The 13,649-nt window shown below is 33.7% G+C and overlaps 1 protein-coding gene across 5 annotated transcripts in view; it reads right to left on the bottom strand.

The window, feature by feature from the left end:
* STXBP5 (syntaxin binding protein 5) overlaps positions 1–13,649 on the bottom strand; it is a 191,741-nt gene that overhangs the window by 36,564 nt on the left and 141,528 nt on the right. For 3 of the 5 annotated variants that reach the window (XM_005552078.5, XM_005552079.5, XM_005552080.5), the window contains one exon: positions 207–257. In XM_005552078.5, coding sequence (XP_005552135.1) covers positions 207–257 — 51 coding nt within the window. Of the gene's footprint in view, positions 1–206; positions 258–1,729; positions 1,796–13,649 lie in introns of all 5 variants that reach the window. The other 2 variants (XR_012433518.1, XR_012433519.1) reach the window with 1 other exon arrangement.

Raw genomic sequence — 13,649 nt, 5'->3', positions numbered from 1 at the left:
TGGTTTGCTTGAATTTGTATTATAATTGTCTTTTTAAATTTACAGATGCATTCTAAAGACTATTCCAAAGAATGTTTAAACCTTAAGCATCTTAGTCATTTTAAATTTGCTTTCCAATGACTATCTTATAGTAATTATAAATCTTCTGATTTCCCCGTCTTCCCATTATAGGGAGTTAAATTATTTTGAATATTTATTTTACTTACCTAAATCGGGCTTTAGGTCAGTAGGTAAGCTTAACTTCCTTGACATCTTTGCTGAAAAATAAAAGACAATTTTAAAATTCTGAAGAACATTTGATTCATACTAATATCAACTGATTTTCAAGATAGAAGTGAATACTTTTATTACTAAAACTAGATACTGAGATAATTAAAAAATGAGTAATATTAGGAGTGGAAAGTAAATCTTATTTTCAACTTTTTATTTTCTAATTTTTTGAGACAGGGTCTCATTCTATTGCCTAGACTGAGTGCAGTGGTGTGATCACAGCTCACTGTGGTCTCAATCATCTGGGCTCAAGTGATCCTCCCACCTCAGCCTCCCAAGTAGCTGGAACTACAGGAATGTAACCACTGTGCCTGGCTATTTAGGATTTTTTTGTATAGATGGGGTCTCACTTTGTTACCTAGGCTGGTCTCAAACTCCTGCCTTGGCCTCCCACAGTCCTGGGATTACAGGCGTGAGCCACAATGCCTGGCCAACTTTTAAAAAATTTGTACTTACTTGATGTAATATATTTTTGTACTTAACATTTTTACTTTAAGGAAGCCTTTTAAACTGTAACTTATAATTATTTCTTAGGCTCACAGGAAAGGGTTAGGCTTTTCTGAGCGAGTAAAAGTAACTTCTCAGAAGAAAGGTGTTGCAGACAAGGAGAATAGAAGCCGAAGACTAAGTTGGGGTATGTGATATAAAATCTTTCCAGCTCATCATCGTTATAGCTATTGGGTTCATTCCTTTTTTTTTTTAATTGAGGTGAATTCTTACTCTGTTGCCCAGGCTGAAATGCAGTGGTGTGATCTCGGCTCACTGCAACCTCTGCCTCTCAGGGTGAAGGGATTCTCCCGCCTCACCTCCTGAGTAGTTGGGATTCCAGGTGCAAGCCACCACTGCCAGCTAATTTTTGTATTCTTAATGGAGACGGGGTTTCACCATGTTGGCCAGGCTGGCCTCGAACTCCTGACCTCAAGTGATCCACCCACTTAGGCCTCCCAAAATGCTGGGATTACAGGAGTGAGTCACCATGCCTGGCTGGGTTTGTTACTTTTTAAGTTAATTTCTAGTTTATAGGCCAAACCTATATCTAATCAAATTTAAGTATTTGATTACATCATACAATATCTGACTCAACCACTCCTTGATATAAGTTCTCTCTTCTATTTATATTTTAGTGAAAAGCAAAAACTGAGTAAGATCATGCATAATCTAAAACTATGGTATTTACATAAGATGCAAACCACAGGTATCTTTCTGTAACATTGGAAAAAGAGTGAATGTATAAACTTACTGGAATCCACTTTCCATCCTCAAAATCAGTTATTGTCTTAATCTAGAAAGTGACTTAAAGTTAGGGGTTGTTCAACTATATCTATTATGTTAGTGGTAGTGCATGCGTAAAAGAAAAGTGCTTCCTATGTGAAATTTTCAAAAAGCATTTGTTTGTTAATACAGGAATGCATATATTAGGTTAAATTTTGGACTGTTAGGAGATATTTAAAGCACAGACCCTGCTAGTCCATAAGGGCGCCATGTAAACAAAGAGAAATCCAGTCATAGTACATGACTTCCACATCTAAAAAAATGACAAATCCAGTGTTAGGAAAGAGGCATTAGGCAGACTGGGAAGGAATGGGGGTTCGAAGGGACATCAAGTTTTCACTTCTCAGCTTCATTAACTTAATTAGTATCCTTTAGCAAACAACAATGGGTTAAATTTATAAAACAGTCACCCTATTTTCACTGACGTAAAAAATTTCAGTTAAAAGAGAAAATGCAATACAAAATTAAAATGGCCAAATAACATCTGTATGTAGTTGATATCACATACATGGTTGTTCTTGTGCTTGAAATCCAATACCCTTAAAATTAGAAAACATTATATCTCTAAAACAGTCCTCCAAAAGGCAATATTAAACACTGAAAAATCCAGAGATTTTTATCAAATATCATAGATGCAATACACCCTGACTGATAAGTAATATCTATACAATGTGCATGATGTCAGATGTAGAAAATAAATTTGGCACAGTCTAAAGATAACTCTTTTAGAATCATATGATATGGACGCCACCTCTCTAGACATCACTACTCTGATTTGATCAAGTTATTTTAAATCCTGTGATTCTCAAACTTGAATGTGCACACCAGTCACATGGAGATCTTGTTAAAATCCACACCTTGATTCTGTCCTCTGGGACTAGGGCTTAAGAGACATTTCAAACGAGCTCCCAGGAGCTGCTGATGCTGTTGGTCTGTGGATCACACTTTTGAGTAGCAAGGTCCTTAGACACTAAGCAACTTCATGGTAGTAACCAAGCCAAAATTATTAATCCCAGTATGTATACAAAATTAGGCCCACCAAAAACATTTTGTGAACAAGCCTTAATAAATGTGGAAGAGTAAGTATAGTGGTTAGGACTGGGTTTGGAATCAGCTCAAACCTAGGTTCAAATCCACTTTAACTAACTACTACATGTGTAACCTTAGTAATCACTTTGCCTCTCTAAACTTCAAGTTTCCTCATTTGTAATATGAGGACAGGCAGTTGTGAGGATTATGTAAGATGACATAAGCAAAGAACTGAGCATAATACCTGGCACATAGTATGATTTAATAAATGTTATTATTTGTTGTTAACAACAAGATGAGATACAAACTTTTTATAAAATGTAGAACACTATACAGATGAGCTATTACTACACTTGCAAATAACCTAATGTTCCTTCATTCTAATTCTATGGCAAAATTCTAAGTAACTAAAACAAAACCATAAAAAAAAATTAGGACAAAAGCATAGAATGCAACGTACCACTATAATAAGCTCAACCTTTTAAGTTCATTTCAAAAACTAAACTCAATATATATGGCTAACCGAAGGAGAGTAATAACTTCAGTGATTTATAAGATAAAAGTAACAAATTCATCTCTAAATACATTAAACGTTACATACATATTTTCATCAATTAGGAATGTTTATTTATCATATTTATGCTTTCATTCACTATCTATACATACATTGCTGCCAAAAAATATACCAGCAGAAACTTTCCTTCTGAATTTTCTAGGTGCATGCTTTGGATCCTCCTTAGGATTTCTACTAAAAGTAATTTTATATAACCTCAAATATTCTTAAAAATTTAAGTTAGCCTCTCCCATAGAATAAAAGTTTTTTTTTCTAGTACTATTTTTAATTTCGTTATTATGTAAAAAATACTAAATATAACTAACCAGCTTTCCAAATAATTCTGTTATTCTAGTTTCAACATTTTTTTGAGAGTTTAAAATCACACACAAAATGACTGGGAAGATTTTTGAATAATTTTACTATAAACGTAATGTAAATTTTAATATAGTCAATTTATTATTTTCTCCTGAAACACTTTGCAAGTGGATATCCACAATCTGGACACCAACTTTGACAGATATTTAAGCCATATTGCTATTATATTTGGATAAAATTATAAGCAATCTCCTTGAATGCAGAACTGGAAATGACATTAGAAGATTAACTTTTGTTATTTTGTGTTAATTCTAGATATCAAGTAATATTTAAAAATATAGAGCTAAGAGCTTCCACGAGTAGAGAAAAACTTGTTACATGTGAAGGTGTGAATATTCATTTATTAAATATCTACTGGGCATATGCCCGTAATGTGCCAGAGGGCAGGGATATACTTCCGGCCTCTCAGGAGCTCACATTAGATGAAACAACTCAAAAATGTAGTATGTACTACTCACAGAGGTAGGCATAAAGTGTCAACTGGAGTACACGGGATTTATACCTATCTCAGTCTGCAACACTTATCTCAGACCGTGGGTGGTGGAGACAAAACCGGCAAGAGACTTTGTACATTTTCACAAAACAAGATGTTCCCCAAACATTTCTTTTTTGGTTAACAGTATATTTTCTTTTGATGTAAAACTTACATACAAATGCAGAAATTTTAAAGGTATATTCACTGGGTTTTGATAATATATACATCTCTGCAACTCAAACTGTTGCAACTCAAACTGTTGCAGAGAACATTACCATTCACCCCAAAAAGGACATGCATGCTTCTTCCTAATCAAACCCTGTCCCATTTCCAGGATAACCACTGCTCTGATGCTTTTTAAGCACAGATCAGTTTTGCCTGTTCTACAACATCATACTGATGAAATCACAGTATTGACTCTTGTGTAAGGCATCTTAAATTCAGGATAATGTTTTTCACCTTCTTCCTGAAAATATTTTAAGACTTGTATTTTTCTTCAATGCACAGAATGAATGTAAATACACATCCTCTTAATTAACAGATTCAGAGGGCCATATCAGATTATATTCTCTTACTGTATTTTATGTTATACATGCATTTTTATCTTTGAGTTATTTTGAGTTATGTGTTTTCATAGCAAATTTGGACAAAAAAGAATAAAGAAACAGAAAAAAGGTCGCTATTAATGCCCATAGTCAGAAGCAACATTTTTGCATATTTCCTACCAGTCACTTTTAAAAATCCACTTTTCTTTACATAGTTGAGATCAACTATATAAAGAAATCTGTATCCTGCTGCCTTTCACTATTAAAATAAGCATTTCTTAATGTCATTAACTGTCAGTATATTTTAATGGCTGCATATTTATATGAACACTTATGAATCAGGCATTTTCCAATTTTTCAGTATACACAGGAATAAAAATGTTGTACATAAATATTTGCATATAGTTTGGATTTCCTTAGGATAGGGTTTTACAGGGGGAAATTAATGCCAGTACTACTCCCCCAAATCTCAAGGAGCTCTAAAATGTGCCTTTAATATTTTTTCAAAGGTATATTAAGTATACTACTACAAAAACTTCTGTTTAGATGAAAACAAAGAAAAACATATGTAACTTTGTTAAATGTCAAAGTTTTGCTTACAACTATATCCCCTCAAAACTTAAGAAGTTGGTCCATTTTGTTACTGTATTAAGTGCAGCTGAGAAATCTGAATGTTAACTAGTTATCACCTATCTACCTCTGAATCTTGTCTAGTTTGCATGCATGCCTTTCACAGGGTGGGGGTAGGGAGTAGGAGGAAGGAGGTGAGGGAGAGGGAGGAAGGGAGGGAAAGGATTTAAATCCTAGGATGTCTGTAATGGGTTTCTTTCCCTTGCATGAAGAGGCATCTATCTAAATGCTTCTAAGTGGCAGGCAGGAGAACTGTGCAGTATCTACCAAGGCTTTGTCTTGAGTGGCAATGTTGACTTTGGGTTGTGATCACATATCCTTACCTAATTCCGGCTGAAACTGAATGGCCATGTTTTTCTTTGATTTCATAAGTACTTTAGTGTAAAGCTGAGAAAACCTCAGAGAGCAGTTGTTAACCAGATATAATGTCATGACTAACATTTAAAATTTTAAACTGCTTTTGTAAAAATAATTCATTCTTATTATAATTCAAATAATGCAGAAAAGCACACATTAAAAAAAATCACCCAACATCCTAACCAGAAATAACCATTAAAATTATTTGAACATCCATTTAATATCTTTGTATAAATACAGATAGCCACTAATATTTGCAGAAACATGTGATACTATATGCTTAAATACAATAAACAGTTGCTTTTCCTTACATCTAACTAAAGTGAAACTAAAGTAACTACTATATTTCAAACTTCTTTTTTACTACAAGATATATCATTTCTTAAAAGCTCTAAGGATAGGAAAATACATTGAAGAAAACATTCAGAGGTTGAAATATTTCCATAACTATTAAACAGTAAACATCGGCTCTCAGCTATGAAAGATCAGGAAAGTAGCCCTCTTTTCCTGTTATGATCAAACATTCCTTCTTCTTGATTTTTATTAGTTATATTATTTTCACATTTATAAGTATTAAAACATATTGTATATTATAATCACAACTTGTACAAAGGTTTAGTGTAGGTTTTAAGTTTAAATGGATTTAAAGATCAACATCAATCTTCCTGCCATGGCTTTCCATCTCTTGGGTTATTTTGCTGTAGTACTTAATTGTGAAACTTTCACCATGAGGTAGTTTTTAAAAACTACTGCTATATTCCTTCATGGTTAGAAATGTCTGCCTATTGTCTTCATACTTGAAAACTGTTCACCTTCATCCTTGAAAACTCTTTACCTCTATTATTTAGGTATTCTTTCACTGATACCTACTTTTTGCTATTTCATTCCTTCTATTAACTTGGCGTTTAATCTGTCCTTCTTTTTCTAACTTAAGACAAAGACCTGAGATCATTGCTTTAAAACAGTTCCAATGCAAGCATTCAAAATATACAGTTCTCAAGACCTAGCTTCAATCTACGGAGATTTCTAGGACTCTTGTTGGAGCAGTTCCTCTTCTCTAGCAAGTATTTCAGTCACGCCAGCAATCCAGAACTCCATTGTCTGCCTCCTTAGCTTCTGACATCGCAGCTCCACTTGTGCTGCAACGGGAACATGCTGTCGCAGAAAGCTGAGCAGAAAGGTGGGAGAAACGTGGGGCTCACCTCATGTATATTCATTTTCTCAAGGATGACAGTCCTGGAAAGCCTGTTGTTCAATGCCTGGAAATACTAAGCTTGTATCTTTTGACCAATTTTTACAGTTGTTTTTAGTGGGTGGCTAAGTCCTAAACCTAAGGCCTAAAGTTGAGCTTTTGGCTAAAAGTTTTTTTTTTTTTTTTTTTTTTTTTTTGAGGAGACTCACCCTGCCACCCCACGCTAAGTGAAGTGGTGTAATCTCGGCTCACTGAAACCTCCGCCTCCTGGGTTCAAGTGATTCTCCTGCCTCAGCCTCCTCAGTAGCTGGCATTACAGGCGCTCGCCACCATGCCCAGATAATTTTTTTGTACTTTTATTAGGGACGGGGTTCACCATGTTGGCCCAGCTGTTCTCAAACTATTGACCTCAAGTGATCCACCCACCTCGGCCTCCCAAAGTGCTAGGATTAAAGGCATGAGTCACTGCGCCTGGCCATATATCTTTCAATTTTTGCGACTTGTGGGGAATATACTTGCTTCAGGTCTGTTTAGTGAAGCTCCTTGATGGCAAGACCACAAGAAGCAGACCCATCTCTGGAGAACCTCTAGTCAGTCGGTCCTCCTGGCTTGTACCCTGTACTCTGCTATAACTTTGTGATGATGGGGTTGTAGACTTTATCCAACAATTTTGTGATGTTCATATTTCTAATTCCCAGGAGTCCCACAATCACTTATGAAACTCATTTACCCAGCTAGCTTGTTTCACTGTACTTATCAAGAAACTTCTGTTCATGTCTTGAAGTTACTCATCTTCTATTGTGACCTTCAAACTGAAAGCATGCCATCTGGGTGAGTTCTTGGAAGACACATTGTTTCTGTTTTCTTCTTCCACTGTGTATTCTTCAACCCTTGCCCCTGACAGAAGGTTTCTTCAATCTGAGAAAAACTCGTCTCAGAGAGTGTAGCCAGGTGGTTAAGGCGGGTCATTGCTCTCTTCTTATAAACCTGAATAAGGACATCAAACTGTCTGGTTGCATAAACAGTAAAGAGCTGCATTTGCTTAGTAGGAATAATGAAGTTATACCTGATCACAATGATTATGTCTGCAATGCACATTTCAATACCAAGGAAAGATGTATGATGTCCAAGAGAAGCAAATTAAACAGATGTTTTGTAATTTTCCTTTACTGCTTCTACCCATTGTGTCCACATCTTTTTTCTAAAGTGTTCTTGAAAGAAAAACAGAACTATAACTTCACTTTTTGGAATTTGAAATTTATAGTAAAAAATAAAGCAAAGGTAAAAGGTAAAAAGAATTATTATGACTGATGAAGCTGTCATAAAAGTAAGTTGATTTTTGTTTATACTGAGTTTCAACAATTAGAATAAAATGACAATATTACTTTTGTCTCCACAGGCAGAGATCCAACACGACTCTCTTGAAAGGGATAATGTTGGAATGTATTTGTGTTAAATAAAACAACTGAGATAGTAAAGGAATTTAAAAAACTCAGTTTGCAGGATATAGCAGGGAATCCAAGAGGAAAAGTGGAACCAAGAAGTAGAAACTCTCTTGTCAAGTATCACATGTATTTTAGTAGCCATTAGAACTAATAATACCAATGTCTATCTCCCGTGCTAAAATATTCCAGGAGTTCAGAAACAGAATTTACCTTGCAAAACACTTTATATATGTATGTTTCCAGCATTTAATGTGTGCTTAATAAACACAATGAATAAATAATTGCAATGAATAAAGGAACCAAAACTGTCATTGGAATTTTACTTCTATAGAATGATAAATTTCTTCACAAATGAAAAGAAATAAAGTGAAAAAGAGGGCAAATTAAATACAGACTGTAAATCAAAAAGATGACTTTTGGAAATACCCATAGAATCTATACCCATTACCTGAAATGGAGGTAAATCTTTAAAGAGATATCAGTACTTGTCTAGTAAAGATTTGACTATGCCAAGTTTTTTTCATTCTTGAACTCGCAGAGCTTTTTTCAATTTTTTTTTCCTGACCCATCTGCTTTCCAAGCATTCATAAAACTCAATGTCTAAATAACATCATAATTAAACTCTTTGCAACATCTCAAAGAGAATTCTGTACAGAATACAAGGTATTACATAAACCTAACACAGTAAGTGTTATGGAATGAATTGCATCCTTGCAAAATTCATATATAAAAGCCCTAAGCCCCAGTTCCTCTCCTATATTTGGTGACAGGCCTTTAAAGAAGTGATTAAGTTAAAATGATGCCCTTAGGCTGGGCCCTAATCCAATTTGATTGGTTCTTATAAGAAGAAGAAATGTGGATACACAGACACCAAGGTCGTGCTCTGCATAGAAACCTATGTGGGGATACAATGAGAATGCAGCTGTCTGCAAGCCAAGGAGAGAGGCATCAGAAGAAATCAAACTCACTGACACCCTGATCTTGGACTTCTAACCTCCTGAATTGTTTAAGCCTCTTAATCTGTGGTATTTTGTGGTGACTGTCCTAACAAACTAATAAAATAGGTAATGACAGAACATAAATTGCCACATTTCTAGTTTTGTTCAAATAATAGTTGACAAAGTTTAATTTCAGTAATGTAACTTTAACTCAGACTAATTTTCTTTATGCTAGGAAGCAAACTACAGGTTATTTCTAGAAAGGTCACTGCATAACCTTTTAATGTAAAAAAAAGGCAGTTCAACAGAGAGGTAAGTACACATACAGTAAGTACAGGAATATGAAACACAGACTTTCCAGCATATTTTATTAAGAAATCTGACAGAAAATACATTCAAAAGTAAAATTCAAATTTAAATATAAAATATGCCAATACTTTTCAATTTTTATTCATTCTAAAAAAGAAAAATAATTTGTTAGTACTCAGACTCATATAATAATTTTGAAGTATCTGCCTATCAAATTCAGTTCTTGACCAATTAAGGTCAAGTAATAATTTTCCTTCAAAACAGAAAATATTAAAAACACCTGTAAAAAATGGTATCATTGTACACTACTAATCATCCCTTTCAAACTGAGCGTGTCTTCTTTCAACAGCCATCTTGTGGATTGAATATAAAAGCTAAATTCTACAAATTCAATGGCCACGTTTTAGGTTGAATACTGGGGAATGTAAAGTAGAAATACCAGCACTACTTTGAGTTTTACAATGAATAAAAATAATTTGATAACACACTACTTAATTTAATACACACTTTTTCATTCATATGGTAACGAATCTAAATGAACCTTTGTGAATTTATTTTTTAACTTGTAAATACATTGAGAAGACGCACAAGAAAAAGCAATAACATAAGAAAGAAAAAGCAATAACATAAGAAAGAAAAAGTGAATACTTGAGTATGAAGCATGAAACATGCTACACATAGTAAAACAAGACTCAAAAAGCCTGGATTCCGGTCCTGAGTCATTACCATGGAGCATTACTTTGGATGTGTAACCTAACTTCTCTGACATTCAATTTCTTTTCTTGAAAAATAAAGGTGTTAGAACTGCTTTAAAATTGTGTGAGTTAATGAGTTAGTGATGTAGAATAAAACAACAAAGAGAAGATTTTAGTTATGTTGTAACACTTTAAAAAAGGAATCACTGAGATTCATGTTTAACAGAACTAATAAAAACAGCACTTGAACAGTATTGTCATTTAAACTGAATTCAAAAATTACTCCAGTTTTTGCTAAGTTAACACTTACCTAAATAATTATGCTAACTCAGAATAGGAGAGATAAAAGTGACCTTGGAAGTATAATTTTCCCTCTTATTAATAAATACCACATGAAAAAAATAGCTGGTATAGTGTCCAGAATTTAGGAGGTGCCCAATAAATGAAGTTATTATTTCTATTTGTTTTTGGCAAAGCACTCATTTAAGTAACCATAATTTTGAGTCGTTATTTTTTTATCCTTAGGATTATTTTCCCCTCACAACTTCATGTAACCAGAAGGAATTTGGTAATCATTCCTTCTCTAAGAAAATTAGTAATAAAACTGGATATAGACCAGGTCACAGACTATGGGTTCCAGCTAGAAATCTACTTTTAGCATGAAACAAAACCATAATGAAATAGAATAATCTTTAGAAAAGGTTTATCATGTAGTTTCAAATTTATCGAACAATGCTAGCATGTAGGCTGTATTTTTTCATAAGTATATCATGAAAAATTTGATTAATACATTGTTAACAAAGATATGCATTGTAGGACTATTTTTATATGAATTAAAAATAAAAAGCTTTGTGAAACTCTATACTTTCAATTTTTTATAAAACAAATAACAAGTAAATAAAAAAACTGATACCCTATCTTATTTTCTAAGTGATTTATAGTAGTACAGGAAAAACTATGGATTCTGAAAATGTTGGTAATTAAGATTTTACTAATAAAAATTTATAAGGTATACACAGGCAAAACAAATTACCATATGCATATATATTACATGCATGAAGCTTTCTTTGTGGATGCTGCAATTACATTATATTGTTATGTTTTTCCTGTCAAACTCACAAGACTAAAGCTATTTCTTTATAGGCTGCTTTTCTTATGCAAGATCAAAGTCACTGTCAGGATCATTCATCTGATTTAGTTTTCAATCAGGAAATAAACTATGAAGCTAGGCTTTGGGTAGATGGGCTAGGGTACTCCAGAGTTTGCTCTAGTTATCCTTCCTTTGAGTCTAGTCTTTGAGGAAGGTAGACTTTCAGATACTATATTATGCTTGAGTGATGGGTACCAAGATGGCATCCATGATCTGGTTCTAATACAGAACTTAATCTTTTTTTTTTTCCCCAGATTATTGTATAGATAGAACAGGGCCATAACCAAATTATCTGGTTATTAATCACACCATGAATTTGCTTTGGAATCCATTAGTTTTCTGTAAATTGTATTAAGAGATAAAATAGCATAGTGTTTAAGAGGACAGACCACGGAGTGGGGCTACCTGGGTATAAATCCTGCTCTCATTTATTAGCTGTGCACCAACAAATACATTACTTATATTCAGTTTCCTTATCTGTGAAACAGGGAAACAGTAGTAACTAACCCACTGAGATTATTGTGTGGATTGAGAAAAAAATATTTATAAAAAGCTGGCACATGCCAGAAAAATTATAAGATAAAGGCTAAATACATTCAAAAAGCTTATTATAGTCTCAGCTATCTCAGCTGTCCTGTCAGGCAGTTTAAAAAAAATGGTAGGGTGGTTTATTTCCCATGCTTGGGTTAACCATTAAATTGTGACTGCCATTCTGTACCACCCACCCACAACACATACACACAAACCCACACACACAAACTGACACCAGCAGCAGTTACTCTCAAAGAACAGGTAAAACTCAGGGGCAAACTTTCAGGGCCAAGCTATTTACTCACCTTCCACACAAGGTGGCTCTTTTACTAGTGCAACCCTGGAGGTACTAATTCTTACGTTTTGGCCACTGCATAACTACCTAAAATTAAAGCTATAAATGCTTGTATATTGAGGAAGAAGAGGTGGTAAGTTCATGAGATTCAGGATACTTCATAGCAGGTACGAGATCGGATGATAAGGTGAGTTCAGAATGCTCAAGAAGTCCTAATACTTTTGACATCACAGCTTCACGCACATAATATCAGTCTTGGACAGAGAGGTCCTCAGAAGATCTACGAGTTTTTTTCCAACGTTTCATTGACATTTTATGTTTTTTGATAGCATATTTTACATTAATTCTTATAACAAAACTAGATACTAATGTAGGGAGATAAACTAATGTGTTTTTCAAATGCAAAAACTTTACAGTCTAAAATGGGGCAGTCTTCCTTTGAAAGAAGAAAAAAATTGTGACACTAACTTTCCTTATATATACCCAAATCTTGTGATTAAGAAAAACCACACACACACTGAAAGGTTCCAAACAAAGCCAAAGGATATAACAATGGTTCCTGAGCTTTAAAAAAAATTATGTGTAACTGTTCTACAACAATTTTGAAAAGCTGAATGAAGCTAACACAACATGCTTTCCCCAAAATATATGGCTACAGAAACTGGCATGACAAAAAGTAAAACTCACCAATAAGATAAAAATAAATCAAGAATGTCATCAAAGAACTATCCTTCCAATAACATTATCAACACTGATAAATTTGCTAATGTAGTCTTTCAAATAGTCAAGCTCAAGTATTCCATGTTACATATTCTATTTAAAACACAGAAAAAAATGGGAAGGTAGTCAGTACATTTAATAAATAGAACCCCAGCACAAAATATAAGACAAAAAATTGTTTTTGAAAATTTAATTACATACAAAGTCCCTTTCATGCAAGATAAAGTCCCTAGGTAATTTAAAAAGTTGTTTAGTAAAATATAAGTAGGAAATCTTTTCTTTTTGCATAATAAGACAACAAAAGAACCTCTAATGTACTATTAAGATAGAATACACAATAATTGAAATTGGTTATTAAAGACTATTGTGCCATAGTGCTAGTACATGATTACAGTGATTTAACTATTACCAAAAGAGTCACTAAAAACCCACAAATACAAAGATAAATAATTGATTTTCCATAAATGAAGAGCCCTTTGCCCAAGAATAAACCACCTTATTTTAAAAATGACAAGGGGCTAACAGTCAGTCACCGTTAATACGACTAAACAGGGTTCAATTTACAACATACGCACAACATGGACTTTACTTCTAAGAATTTTTGAAAATTTAAGCATATCTAAAACATTATCAGTTGAGAAAAAGTAAAACTATTCCACCTGCCTAGAAATTCCTCTAATTTGACTGACCTCAAAGAGTATGTGCTAGAGGTTTTGGGAGGAAATAATACAATAACTGTATAATAAAAATTTGGAATTTAAATCAAAGATCAAATTTATCCTCTTTTTCTAAAAGTGTTTTTCAAGACTTTAAAAATCTTTGGAGAACATCTGAACTTTCGTGACCTTAAAACCCTAATTTGATT

This window comes from Macaca fascicularis, chromosome 4 (genome assembly GCF_037993035.2).
Source record: "Macaca fascicularis isolate 582-1 chromosome 4, T2T-MFA8v1.1".
In the NCBI taxonomy this organism is placed as follows: Eukaryota; Metazoa; Chordata; class Mammalia; order Primates; family Cercopithecidae; genus Macaca; species Macaca fascicularis.
Note: the sequence above shows the minus strand (reverse complement) of the source record. Positions and strands in the feature narration are given on the sequence as shown.